This window comes from Panthera onca, chromosome B3 (assembly GCF_046562875.1).
Source record: "Panthera onca isolate mPanOnc1 chromosome B3, mPanOnc1 haplotype 2, whole genome shotgun sequence".
Taxonomy (NCBI): domain Eukaryota; kingdom Metazoa; phylum Chordata; class Mammalia; order Carnivora; family Felidae; genus Panthera; species Panthera onca.
This window is the reverse complement of record NC_138344.1, coordinates 16,955,542-16,968,996: the sequence shown is the minus strand read 5'-3', so window position 1 is coordinate 16,968,996 and position 13,455 is coordinate 16,955,542. Positions and strand designations below refer to the sequence as shown.

General features: G+C 48.0%; 1 protein-coding gene across 2 annotated transcripts in view; it reads left to right on the top strand.

Annotated features, from left to right (window-relative positions):
* Positions 1-1,468: 1,468 nt before the first annotated feature.
* The window catches only part of LOC132668760 (protein FAM169B-like), a 90,205-nt gene continuing 78,218 nt past the window's right edge, over positions 1,469-13,455 (top strand). For both annotated transcript variants that reach the window (XM_078448961.2, XM_060617764.3), the window contains exon 1: positions 1,469-1,560. In XM_078448961.2, the coding sequence (XP_078305087.1) occupies positions 1,530-1,560 (31 nt within the window). In that variant the 5' untranslated portion in view covers positions 1,469-1,529. The remainder of the gene's footprint in view (positions 1,561-13,455) is intronic.

Sequence of the window (13,455 nt, the reverse complement as noted above, 5' to 3'; positions counted from 1 at the left end):
CTTTCACCCACTAGAAAGTAGCCTCCAAAGGCAAGGTTTTATTAATTTTGTTCACTGCTGAATCATTACAATTGAGAACAGGATAGGGCACATGGTAGTGGCCTAATTAATCTGTGTTTATTAAACAGGACAAGTGTTTGGAGAAGTTAAGTGTTCTGAATGCTATTGCCCAGGGAGCTCTGCGTTTTCATTGCTGTAGAAAATGAAACCTCAAACTTTCAAGAAAGTGACTCTAGGGTGGACCTAAGCTGGGTCTCCAGCTCTGGTCGCCATGAACTTGCACACTGCTACGAAAAATAATGGAAGCACCAGCAGGGGCGGGGGTGGGGGGTCGTTTTTCATCCCATGATTGAGGATGTCCGCGTCCATGACAAGTCTTGCTCGTAGGTGGGGATACACTCTGACCGGCAGTTGGGAGGCTCCCCTGAGCAGCTGTTGCTGGGGGTGGAGGGACAGGCCGGCAGATGAGTTCTAGACCTTCTGTCCTGCGGCAGAGGCCCAGAAGGACCGAGGATACAGCTTGGGCCATCATCCACAAGGGCGAATTTCAGAGCTGCCAACCAGAGAGCAGGCACCAGCTGACTGACCACAGATCTTGGGTTCCAAGGCCGTTCGTATTTTAAAACCACCCCAGCTCCATACCTCCCCTGTAAAAAAAAAAAAAAAAACACCTGGAAACACGGCAAGAACTGCTGGAGAAACACTTGGCTGTCATTGAATCACGCTATTTCAAGTGAGGACAAGCCTGAACATCTAATAAATGAAAATATTCGTTATCGGCAAAACTGGGCACATGACAGGCATCAGAAGAAATCTGAAATGGGCGGAAAAGGTTATTAGATGCCCTGTCTTAGTGACATTCATGGTCTTTGAGTTAGTTTTTTTTTTTTTTTTTTTTTTAATGTTTATTTATTTTTGAGACAGAGAGAGACAGAGCATGAACGGGGGAGGGTCAGAGAGAGGGAGACACAGAATCTGAAACAGGCTCCAGGCTCTGAGTGGTCAGCACAGAGCCCGACGTGGGGCTCGAACTCACGGACTGCGAGATCATGACCTGAGCCGAAGTCGGACGCTCAACCGACAGAGCCACCCAGGCACCCCCTTTGAGTTAGTTTTAAACTGTAAATTTTCGAAAAGGAATAATGCAAATGATTCTTGTCCTTAGAAACAGAAGAAGGAAGTGGGAAGGGGCTCAGAGAGGGGGTACTGGGTTTAGGCCCAGAGACCCTGGCCATGGGATGGGGTGCAAATAGTTTTCTCTTCTAAAGAATGAAAGGAAATAATAAAAGCTCCTCAGGCTGTAGCTTTGCAAACTAGGGAGTCGGGGTCGCTGGGCGGCGCAGCGAGGGCCCCCAGGGCACGCGGCTGGAGGCGGGGCAGGGCCAGCTCTGGGGAGCGAGCCGCGATCCGGCGCAGTCCGGGGGGAGGGGCGGGTCAGCCTCGGAGTGGGGGCGGGGGCTGGGGGCGGCCCCGGGCCGGGAGAGGAGGGAGCGCGGAGGGGACCGGACGCAGCGCCGTAGGAGCCCAGCATGGAGGCAGAGGCAGCTCGCGGAGTCGCAGGTAAGCGGAGCCGCGGCCGGCGGGGCCCGGAGCCAGCTCGCCTCCCTCGCTGGCCGGCGCGATGGCCCCTCCCCGCGTGTCGGGTTTCAATGGCTGGGCTGGCCTGAGAGCTCGGGGCCCCAGCGCTGCAAAACGAGACCGTAAACAGCGCGCAGCGGCCAGGAAACTTTCCCCGGAGTCGGCGCCAGGGCGCCACTAGCCGCGCACCTGTCGCCTCCAGGGAACTAGATGGGCCCACGGCCCGGGACGTCGGGTGCGGGACCGACGGGCTGAAGCTCTCACTCCTGGGAGGGGTAGCCCTGGAGGGGTCACGGTCACGCTCCCCCGCCCGTCTCCGGGGTCACCGGGCGTCCGCACCGCTGACCCGGGCTTGGCGAGCTCACTGACTTCCCAGCCGTGGTGGCCTTGTCTGTGAAATGGGAACCGCAAGGCCGGAGAGAAATCAGAAGAGCAGCTCGGGTTACAGCGGGCGCCTCCGCTCCCCCGCCGCCCCCTTCCCAGCTTCCAGGACGGCCTGTTTTATCCCCGGCACCTTGCGCGGCGGCGGGCGTGCGGCCCCCAATCCAGCAGGCCAGCTGGGGAGTCTGGATTTGGGGGCGCCTCCACCCCCCCGCCTTCCGAAACTAAGTCTGCCTCCTCCTGAGAGGCCCAGGAGGGGCCCTGCCCGGCTCCCTCTCCGGAGAACCAGGCCAGCGTTGCCATTCTGAGTCTGAAAGCACGTGGGACAAATCCCCAAAGGGCTTTCCGCCAGTCCCACAAAGGAGTGTTTGGGTGGGAGGTGGCGTAGGGGCGTTGGATGCTGAGAAAATGCCTCTTCCCTCCTGTATCCGCTTCCTCTGGCGGGGACCGGCGGCTGGAAGGGCCCAGTGGCCGGGTACCTCTCGTCCCCTCCGTCCAGTCCGGCCACGAGGCGTGAGGCCACAGGTGGCCAGCCCTGCCCCCGCGTGCAGTCAAACCCCAGACTGGCCGCTTTCTTTCCCCCCCATTTCTGTAAGGAAAAAAAAAAAAACAATATTACAGAGGCTCCTTTGCCTTTTATTGGAAGTCAACAGCGGCAAATGACTCGTTTTTTACGACCTGCACTTAAAAACTGTGACTTTGAGTTGTTTTCCCCGATTTTTAGAGCGAGTTAAGGAGAGAAGGTGGCCACTAGCCAGTTGTATGAGTTTTACATTCCTGGTGAACGTTTTCATTAGTCTGGAGATTGAGAAATGGTTTGGTCGCTGTTTTTAGAGGTGGGGGTGGGGGGTGATTTTGTTGGGGTTTTGATTTTTCCCCTCCCCCCTGCGGTCCTTTCTGGAACATTGGTCGCCATGGTTGTGGATAGTGAGCGCTGGGCCAGTTTGAGAACTGGGTCAAGAAACAAAAGTGACTTGCTCTTCTGGTCTTGTCTTCCACATCTGCAAGAGGGAGACGGTTTTGCTCCCTAGGGAATTACTGTACAGGAATACCTCCTATATTTTCAACACTTAAGGAATGGGCACAGAGTTGTGCAATCCCTCGCTTCTCCCTTCCCCTCCTCCTCGGAGTGTACCGTGAATCAGAGAGTTCTTCCCAACCACTGTCTTAGCGCTGTGCAATTCTACCCAGGCTTTCTACGTTTAATGGGAAAAGTAAGGGTAATTTCACTTCTGGAAAAGTGTAGTTGGCCTGGACACTTTAAGGATTTTCCTGCATTTCTTTCAGCGTTTGCTGTGGCTTTCGTGGTTGCTGATGGACCAGAGGACACACGGCAGTTACACATTAATCATTTCCACATGTGCTAGAGCCTAATGGATTGGAGTCTTACATAGCTGAACCGTTGCCCAAGCTTTGATAGCCCATTTCCAAAAAGGGCTTGAACGAATCGTGCCTACGTAGGAATCCTTTTTTCTTTAGCAAGGAAGCATGAAACTAAGAATTATGCTTTCAGATAAGGTTGTGACCTGGCCTCGCTTGTTCTAGCCCTAAAGTGTAGGGAAAGGGTCTGTGACGCTCCCATGGGCGTTGTGTTTTGGATCTAGATGAGCCTCCTCAGTATTGGGGTGTCTGGTTGGGGGATATGATACAGTGGGGCTCTGGAGCTACCCCGAAGTAATTCAAGACATGCCCCAGGGCCACACACACACACACACACACACTCACACTCACATACTCTCCCTCTCTCTCTCTCCTTCTCTCTCTGTCTCTCTCTGAGGGTTTTTAATTTCTCTGATGCTGAAAAAGTTCTTAGGTCCTAGCAGACCATCTGCTGCTGTCATTTTAGCTTGGAGCATCCTGGAAAAGAAAAGGCAAGTCCGACACGGTCCAGTTCTGTACTCCTCTCATCCTTCACCTCGAATCTCCCTCATCCATAAAATAAGGATGTGACCTACCTCGTAAGGGTTCCAGGCGACCCTGAGCTCATCACTGCCGACTGCTGCGTCCATGGTAAAATGTAGGGTCCCCTCTGAGAAGGCCATTGTTTTGCCCTTCATCCCTTCTGTTTACACCCCAAATTGAAAGGTTTGTGAGAATTTCCTATCTTATGATCTCCACTTAGAAAGTCGGTTTAGGGGTGCCTAGGTGGCTCAGTTGGTTAAGCATCTGACCCTTGGTTTCAGCTCAGGTCATGATCTCACAGTTGGTGGGTTCAAGTCCCACGTCGGGCTCTGCACTGACAACATGGAGCCTGCTTGGGATTCTGTCTCCCTCTCTCTCTTCCCCTCCCCTGCTCACTCTCTCTCTCTTTCTCTGAAAAACAAATAAATTAAAAAAATAAGCTATTAAAAAAAAGTCAGTTTAGTGTTCCAGGTAAGAAAAGTTAGGTGTTGGACAATTTGCACTGGTAACAAAGCAGAGCTTTACAGATGGGAAAGCTAGCACACAAGGAAGACTCCAAAGGCTGGGTTGACTCTGAAGCTTGGGTTGGGGGAACAGGGACAGTGATGAGTTCAATAAAGGAACTGACTTTCAGAGGGGGAAAACCTGAAACAATCTAGACACAGGGATTTCCGAATGTTCCAGAACATGCCACCCATGGGTGATACTGAAGAGTTAGTCAGAAACACTGACTCTGGAGTGTGGGAGAATCTAGAAAGGCCAGTGCCTGCCCTGAGCTCTGTTGGGGACCCCTGGAGGTCTGGTGAGGGTGTCCCCTGGGAAATGGGAAGAGGAGAGGAGCTGAAGGCACAGCCTGAAGCCTCAGAGAGGGGGAAGTGCTGAGGTTATGAGGCATGGACCCAAAGGAGGAGAGACCAGAAAGAAAAGCCCGGGGCAGAGCCTGGTGCTGAGAGAGGCTGAGGCAGGCAGGACCCGTGTCTGCCCAGAAGGGTATCAGGGCAAGGGCGAAGTAACTTGCCTAAAGTTACCTGCTAGTAAGTGGCAGGTTGGGATTCACATGGGGGTGGTCTGACTCCCCAGAGAAAGGAACTTGTCATAAGGGTGATGTTTGATGTGGAGCCCCTCCCACTTCCTTCCTGAGAAGGAAGTAATCCACGAGCCAGTCCTTAAAGGGCCTCCTTCCTTAGGGACGACTTCATGCGAACATAAAACTTAAAAAAAAAAAAAATCAAATATTTATCAAATGTGGATCTTATCTAGTTCAAGGTCCAGAAGGGTCCCCATAGAGGCATGTGGACCTGGTGAGTCTGGGCACATGATTTGAGTCTCTGACAGCGGGGCCTCATTGGGGGCAGTGGGTAGGGGGCTGGGCTGGCCACTTGGACTCATGTCACTGTTGCTAAGTGCTTTCAGGTCTCCATCCCTTCATCAGGAAGGAAGGGAGAAGATGGGATGGTCTCTGAAAATCCACTTGGCCCTGAAGTTGGTCAGTTACTTCCTACCCAGCCAGACTGTGATCTCTCTGAGGGCAGGACCTTAATTAATCTTTCTTCTGTAGCGCCCCGCTCTGACCTGGCCCACAGCAGGAGCTCCATGACCTTTGAATGGAGAAATCATTTCCTTTTAGGAGCTGGTGAAAGCTTTTGTTGGTTGTGTTGGTCGTAGGATTACTGCATATTAGGCGTATCAGGATATGGGATGACCCAGGCCGACCTGCCCTTGCTGGTGCAGGGTGTCCCTGGACAGGGCTCTGGTCAGTCCATTCCTTGGGATATCTTTCCCGGGTCCTGCTTGTTCTGGGAAGCCTGGGTCCTGAGCAGGTCCTCCTAATGGCTTGGGCATTTTGTGTTACCCGCCCCCCCCCCCCAAGCCCCACCGTTGGTTGTGATTCCTTGCCGTATAATGCTGTCTGTGCTATAGATGGTCCTCACTCCATTTCTAAATGAGGGCTGTGAAATATCTGTGTTAAATGGGGATCTCCAATGCAGGAAGCCAGGCCAGAAATGACTCGTGTTCTGACCTCCTCCTGCCATGTGTTGGCAGAATGGTGTGAATGATCGAGCAGCCAGGACTCCGGCTGGATGGTGGGAGGGCAGTGGGCATTGAGGTATTGTCTTTCTGACCTTTGAAACCCTAGTCTACTGACCAGCTGACTGGCCTTAGCTCAGTTCCTGACAGTAGTTGGCTCCCGCCTCCTCTGATGACATTCTTATTTGTAGCTTAGCCTTGGGAAATCCCAAACAGAGGATTGTAGAAAATGGCTCTGTTTTCTGCTGTGTCCGAGTGGTACAGACAGAAAATGCGGGGCAAAATTCAAGCACATTTTGGGGTCAGATGCCCCTAGTGTCATGTGACTTTCCAAGTCAGGGTTGCCGGGTTGTGGGGGCCGTGGCAGTTAAGACTGACTGTCAGTAGCAACTGAAGGTTGGGACCTTTGAAAAACACTCATTAGGATGTAACAGCTGTGCTTGAGAGATTCCATGCTTTTTAGTGCGTCCGTCCTCTGTTGTGGTTTTCTTTTCCAAGGCCCTTGATCAGCAAGCTGGGGTTGGGGGTAGGATACACAGGGTGTCTGAATCCAAAGGCCACTGTCTGTTGACATCCTGGCAGATCATCCTCACCCCACGCTGGCCCCCGGGGAGCCCTCTCACATCGAGCTCTTTGCCTTGTCGATGCCCAGGCAGTGGCCTCATTTCCCGCTTAAACCAATACCTGTTGTCTGTCCAGGTGTAGAAACCTTCCACTGTGCTTCTTTGCTCTTCCAAAGGAGGGCAGCCACAGGGCCACTGGGACTCAGGCAAGGTAGAGGTCTGGGGACCCCGATGGAGGGCTGTAAGGGAGCTCCTGCCCACGTATGTGCTGGGGGCTCCCAAGGCCCAACCAGACTTTCGAGACTGCTCGTTTTCCTGGACTTGCAGAAGTGGGGATAAATGTGTGTTTCTTGGAAACCGAGTTTCTAACCACTGCTCTTGAATTGCATTAAGATAGGGAAAAAGCTGTGTTCATTTCTTCATTGCATTTTGCTGAAATAAACCCTAATCAGAGCCCTGAATATTTCATTCAATGGTAGGAGCTGGAGAAGATGTTGTGTAGACTTCCCCATTGTGTAGACCTTCCTCTGGAAACACTGTCCTTGCCCAATATTCTTCTGCTACTTCGTGGACTATTTTTGCCGAGTGTATGTATGTGGGTAGAGGGGTATAATGCCCAAAGCGAATTATAGTTGCTTGTTGGTTTTGGCCTTTATACCTACCAACAAGTGATTTCTGTAATGCATATGTATTGCTTACCTTTGGGCTCTTAGAACATCTTGGGGGAAAAAAATAAGCTATGTAGACAGAAAGGTATTGCTTTGTGTTTTTTTCATGCTACATGAACACTGAATAAAAATATTATTAAAATATTAAGAAATATTTGGGTAAAGACACTAATGAACAAAATCTGCCCTACTAAAGCATAATCTAGTTATTGATGAATATTGTTTTTTTTAAAAAAATTTTAATGTTTATTCATTTTTGAGAGAGAGAGAGAGAGAGAGCATGAGCAGGGAGGGGCAGAGAGAGAGGGAGACACAGAATCTAAAGCAGGCTCCAGGCTCCGAGCTGTCAGCCCCGATGTGGGAATCGAACCCATGAACTGCAAGATCATGACCTGAGCCGAAGTTGGATGCTTAATCGACTGAGCTACCCAGGCACTCCAATAAATATTGGTTTTTAACTGTAACAATTAAATATGAGTATCAACAAATCATCATGTTTTCATTTTTTTTTTTATATTGAGATACCCTTCCCCAACCCTTGTCCTAATTCTGTTTTTTCTCTCCTATTTTGAAATGTGATACCTATATTTCTATTCTTTTGGGGGCTAACTTAGAAGTTCTATTTATTTATTTTTTAAAGTTAAAATTTATTTTGAGAGAGAGATAGAGAGCAAGTGAGGGAGGAGCAGAGAGAGAGGGAGACAGAATCTCAAGCAGGCTCCGTGCTGTCAGCACAGAGCCCGATGTGGGGCTCAAACTCAAGAACCGTGAGATCATGACCTGAGCCCAAGTCAAGAGTGGGACGCTTAACCGACTGAGCCACCCAGGCACCCCTCACTTAGAAAATTTAAAATGCACGTTAACTCTCATTCTGAAACTAATCAATTTTAAACTTTCTTGGAATCACGTCAAGACCTTATAGTGCTCCCATTTCAATTATCCCCTTCCCAGTTTATGTGTTGTTGTTATGCAGCACCTTTGTTCTAATTTTTAATTTCCTGATTTCTAACTTCTGATGTTCTGAGTTTTCATTTCCTCCAGTTAGATGTTTTTGTTTCATCTGGTCAGCACTGGCTTGAGTTTTAGCCACGTGGTTATTATTTTCTTTGCTGCCATTCCTTCTTAACTAACTTACCTTGAGGTTCTTCCCTTATCTCCTGGTAGGTATCCTTTAGAAATAACTTCAGTGAGGATTTTCTGGTAGCAGACTCCTTCAGGTTTGGTTTTTCTAAACAGTTCTTTATTTGCCCATGTTCTTGGAAGTTACTTTTGCCGGGTGGAGGATCAAAGTTCTTTTCCTTCTGCCCTTTAAAAATGTTCTTCCATTGTCTTCTGGATGCCATAGTTGCTGTGGAGAAGGCCGCTGTCAGTCTACTCAGCATTCCCTTGGAAGATGTCTTGTGTCTTCTGGCTGCTTCATTTTGTGTTTGTTGTTTTGCAGTTTGGTCACAGTGTGTCTGGGTGGGGATTTTTCTTTTTCTTTTTTTCCTACCTTGGGGATTGGTTGGGATTCTAATATGTGAGGGTAGGTATCTTTCATCAATTCTGGAAAAATTTCAATCATGATTTCTTTAAATCTCAACTCTTCTCCATCCTATTCTCTCCTTCTAGAACTTCAGTTAAGATTGTTACTGGACCTTGAAGTTCTCCTTTCCTCTTTCTTAACCTGCCTACCGTATTTTCCCCGTGTCTTTCTGTGCTGCATTCTGGGTAATTTCTGCAGATATATTTTCTAGTTCATCAGCTCTTTAAGACATTCATTTCTAGAGGTTCTGCTTCCTTTCCCCCTAGGATCTTATTGGCCAAACAAAAAATGTTGGCTTTTTAAATTTTGTATTTAAATTTCTTTAGACATATTTAAGATCCTTATCTTCTCTACTGGACGGTTTCAATATCTACAGTCCTTGTGGGTCTGATTCAGTTTGTGCTGACCCTTTGTGGCCATTTCTTTCATCATGTGTTTAGAGATTTTTGAAATCAGGTGTGAATGACCCCAAAGCTGGTGCCCTTCCCTCATGCCCAAACTTCACAGCCCGTGTGGCTCCATACTGGGGAGATCTGGCATGGTGGTATCCTTTTGTGCATAGCTTCATCTGTCTTCTCCGATGGGCTCCATTCGTAATACCTTAAGGAAAATACTTAGTGTTTTAAAATAACATACATCTTATTCTTTCTGTTGGCAGGTTCATCAATTTCCCCCTTTGGAAAGAGCTAGGATCTTAGCAGACTTAGATTGCTTCCAGTGCTAGTTTATAAATCTGTCACAGGCTGAAAGGTCCCAGTAGAATTTCATTGACTTATATAGAGGGGAGGGGGTAAAGTAGGCCACCTTGGCCCCTCACCCCGTGCATCCAACCACCATCCAATTCTGCTATGTTCGCCGCCCATCTGGCCGAAGCCTGCCAACTCTTTCTCGTTATCTCCACTGCTGTCTTTGGTCCAAGCTACTGTCATTGGCCACTTCAACCTGCATTGCCTCTGGTTTGGTGCCGACTGCCGAGTTCTGGAAGAAGGAGTAAAGACACGCTCCAGCTATCATGGCCTGTTGGGGACCTTTCAGAGGCCTCCTTTTGCATTTTCCTTGAAACCTGAAGTTGGGAGCAAGGCCAGGGTCCTGAAACTAATGCAGGCTCACTGGCCAGCCTTTAGCTCTTGGAATCCTTTTGCTCCTTTCTTCCTCCTACATGGGCTGTTCCTTCAGTGTTCTGGGCCCTTGCCCTGCTCTGCATGGGGCTGACATTTTATTCTTCAGTCCTCTGCCTAAAGATTACTTTCTTAGATCGAACTTCCCTAGTCCTCTTGTCTCCTGTCTCCCCTTCCCTTCTCCTGCCATACCATGGGAGTATTCAACATTTTTTTTTAAGATTATGTGTCTCCCTGACCAGGCTGTAAGTTCTAGAAGTGCAGACAGAGACTGTTTTTGTTTTTCTCCAGGGTATTGCCCGGCACCCCTGCATGGTGGCCTTGATGTCTTAGGTTACACATTTTAACATAGCTTTATGGCAGAAAATTTTGCAAACCTTTGCTGTGGGCTTGATATTGGATGTGACCTGGGTCTGATTAGATCTGTTGCTAGGACCCTGGGGTATCAGGGAGACCTTGGTCTAAGCTGATGTCACCCTTGGGCAGGTACCCTGGGGACAGGTATCACAGAGGCCTCAGGGTGTTACTGTAGTATTATTTTATTTGTTTATTATTCATTTTTAAATTTTTTTTTACTGTATTATTATTTAAAAAAAGCTGGGAGGAGTTTTCTTTTTTTTTCCCCTCCAAGCTTTAAAGTAGCTTACCAAATGACAGTGCACACTCAGTCTGTCCTCTTGACTTCAGCCGTCTCCCAGCCACTGCTGTCTTTGTTTGGAGCCTTGCACAGCTGGACGGTGGGCAGAGGTGGGCATCATTGCCCAGTGATGAGGGTAGTGTGAATGAATCCTCTGCAGGTATTAGTCCACTTAGGCCACTCCAGCCTTCCCATGTAACCCTTTGTGAATGCATGTCTTTTTACTTCTTACAAGGTTTTCAAAGTACAGAACGCTCTTTCTTTAATTAAAAAAAACTTTTTTTTTAATCTTTATTTTTGAGAGAGACAGAGAGAGAGACAGAGCATGAGAAGGGAGGGGCAGAGAGAGACAGAATCCGAAGCAGGCTCCAGGCTGACAGCACAGAGCCTGACGCAGGGCTTGGACTCGTGAGTGGCGAGATCATGACCTGAGCTGAGGTTGGCCGCTTAACTGACTGAGCCACCGAGGCGCCCCCAAAATACAGGTTACAAATTATGACTGTTTGGGCAAAATACTTGAATAGACCTTTCTCCAGAGAAGATATACAGATGGCCAGCAAGCACATGAAAAGATGCTCAACATCACTAATCGTTTGGGGAATGCAAATTAAAAGCATAATGATATCACTGCACACACCCTTTAGAATGGCTGTTATCAACCCCTCCCCTGCAAAACCAGAAAATAACAAGTGTTGAAAATAACAAGAATGTGGGGAAATTGGAACCCCTGTGCGCTGTTGATGGGGACGTAAAATTGTGCAGCCACTGTGGACAGCAGTATGGTGGTTCCTTAAACAAATTAAGCATAGATGGGGCACCTGTGTGGCTCAGTCTGTTGAGCGTCCGGCTCTTGACTTTGGCTCAGGTCATGATCTCACGATTTGTCAGATTGAGCCCTGCGTCAGGCTCTGTGCTGACAGTTGGCAACCTGCTTGGGATTGTCTCTCCCTCTCTCTCTCTCTGCCCCTCCCCGACACGTGCATGTGCACTTGCGCGCTCTCTCTCTCTCTCTCTCTCTCTCTCAGAAATAAACTTTATTAAAAAAATCTTTTAATGTTTATTTATTTTTGAGAGAGAGAGAGTGCGAGCGAGTGGGGGAGGGATCTCAGAGAGAGAGAGAGAGAGAGACACAGAATGCAAAGCAGGCTCCAGGCTCTGAGCTGTCAGCACAGAGCCCAATGCGGGGCTTGAACTCACAGACCACGAGATCATGACCAGAGCCAAAGTCAGATGCTTAACCGACTGAGCCACCCAGGAGCCCCAAATGAACAAACTTTTTTTAAAAAGTTAAAAAAAATTAAACATAGAAAGTTCTGGGTGTATACACCCAAAAGAAGGGAAAACAGGGGCTGAAAGAAATATTTCTAAATCCGTGTTCATTGTACCATTATTTACAATAGCCAAAAGATGAAAATGGTCCAAGTATTCAATAACAGGTGAATGGATAAACAAAATGGCAGTTTTACACACACACACACACACACACACACACACACACACACATTATATAACATAATATGATTCAGCCTTAAAAAGGATTATTTTAAGCAGTGCTGTGCTGAGTACTAGCTCCCATTTGGTGCTGGCTTATAGCACATGGCTCTTGACATGATATACAATAGTAAGCAGGAGGGGGCGCTGGCAAAGGCTCCCCTGGAAATCTTAAGATCTGAGTTTGAGTCCAGCCCTACTACTGACTTTCTGTTTTTGAACTTCCGTTTCCACATCTGAGAAATGGGGTGAGGCTCTGTGTGCTTTCTTGACTTCAAAGGGTTGATGTACATTTCAAACAAGCAAGTACTTGTGTGAAAGCTTTTTGTAAAACTGGAAAAAAAACCTATGTGAATGGAAGATGTACATTTTATTTAGTAGTTATTTCGAGAGAGAGAGAGAGCATGCATAAGTGAGCAGGGGAGGGGCAGAGGGAGAGAGAAAGAGAGAGAGAGAGGGAAAAGGAGAAGGAGATATCTCAAGCAGCCTCCACGCTGTCAGCACGGAGCCTGACTCCGGGCTCAGTCTCACAAACCTTGAGATCATGACCTTAGCAGAAATCAAGATTTAGATGCTTAACCCACTGAGCCACCTAGGCACCCCAAAGGGTACATTTGATGTGAGAACTTCTCATTAGTATTCTGTTTTCTCCCAGCTAGTACTTTTCTAAAAATTTATTTTATTTGTTTTTTTAAAGTAATCTCTATGCGCAAGGTGAGGCGGAAACTCAGGACCCTGAGATTAAGAGTCCTGTGCACTTCCCGCTGAGCCAGCTAGGTGCAATTTAGTGGCTACTAACTTTGATGCAACTATTTGTATTTGGTGTGTACATCTTCACCTATGTTTCAGTTTTATACAAAAGATCCAGTGCCCTTATAAAAATGTAGCTACCTTGACACGTTTCCAGTTATTGGGGAACAATTGTCTTCTAAGTAAATAAATTTTTAGGATTCAGGTAAATCCATTCTTTTTTTTTAATGTTTATTTTTGAGAGAGAGAGAGAGAGGGAGGGAGAGAGAGAGAGAGGCGGAGCACAAGTGGAGGGGGGCAGAGAGAGAGGGAGACCTGAAATCTGAAGCCGGTTCCAGGCTCCAGCTGATAGCACAGAGCCCAACGGGGGGGGGGGGGGGGGACTCGAAGTCACGAACTGTGAGATCATGACCTGAGTCAAAATCGGACGCTTAACCCACTGAGCCACCCAGGCACCCCTAAACCTATTCTTTTCCATTCATTCTCCATGGGTGGTAGTCTGGGTGATGAGTCTAAGTACTTTGCAGTGTGCACAACTTAATCTAGAACTGGGATGTGGACACTGAGGGCTGGTCTATTTTCAACTCCCTCTGATGCTTTGTACAGGCATCAGAAGCCAATCTTTCCCTCCTCTTCAGAGGTATTATTGTTCGCAGTGTAATAGATGAGCATACAGAGAGATACGGTTTTCTGGATGAAAGTTTATGAAGTCCATTAAGAGCCACAGTTTTGGGGTGAGTTCTGAGAAATGTTATTCTGTGAGTAATGGGTAAAAGCATTACATTGATGAAGAGTTATTTTTCTTCCTCTCGTT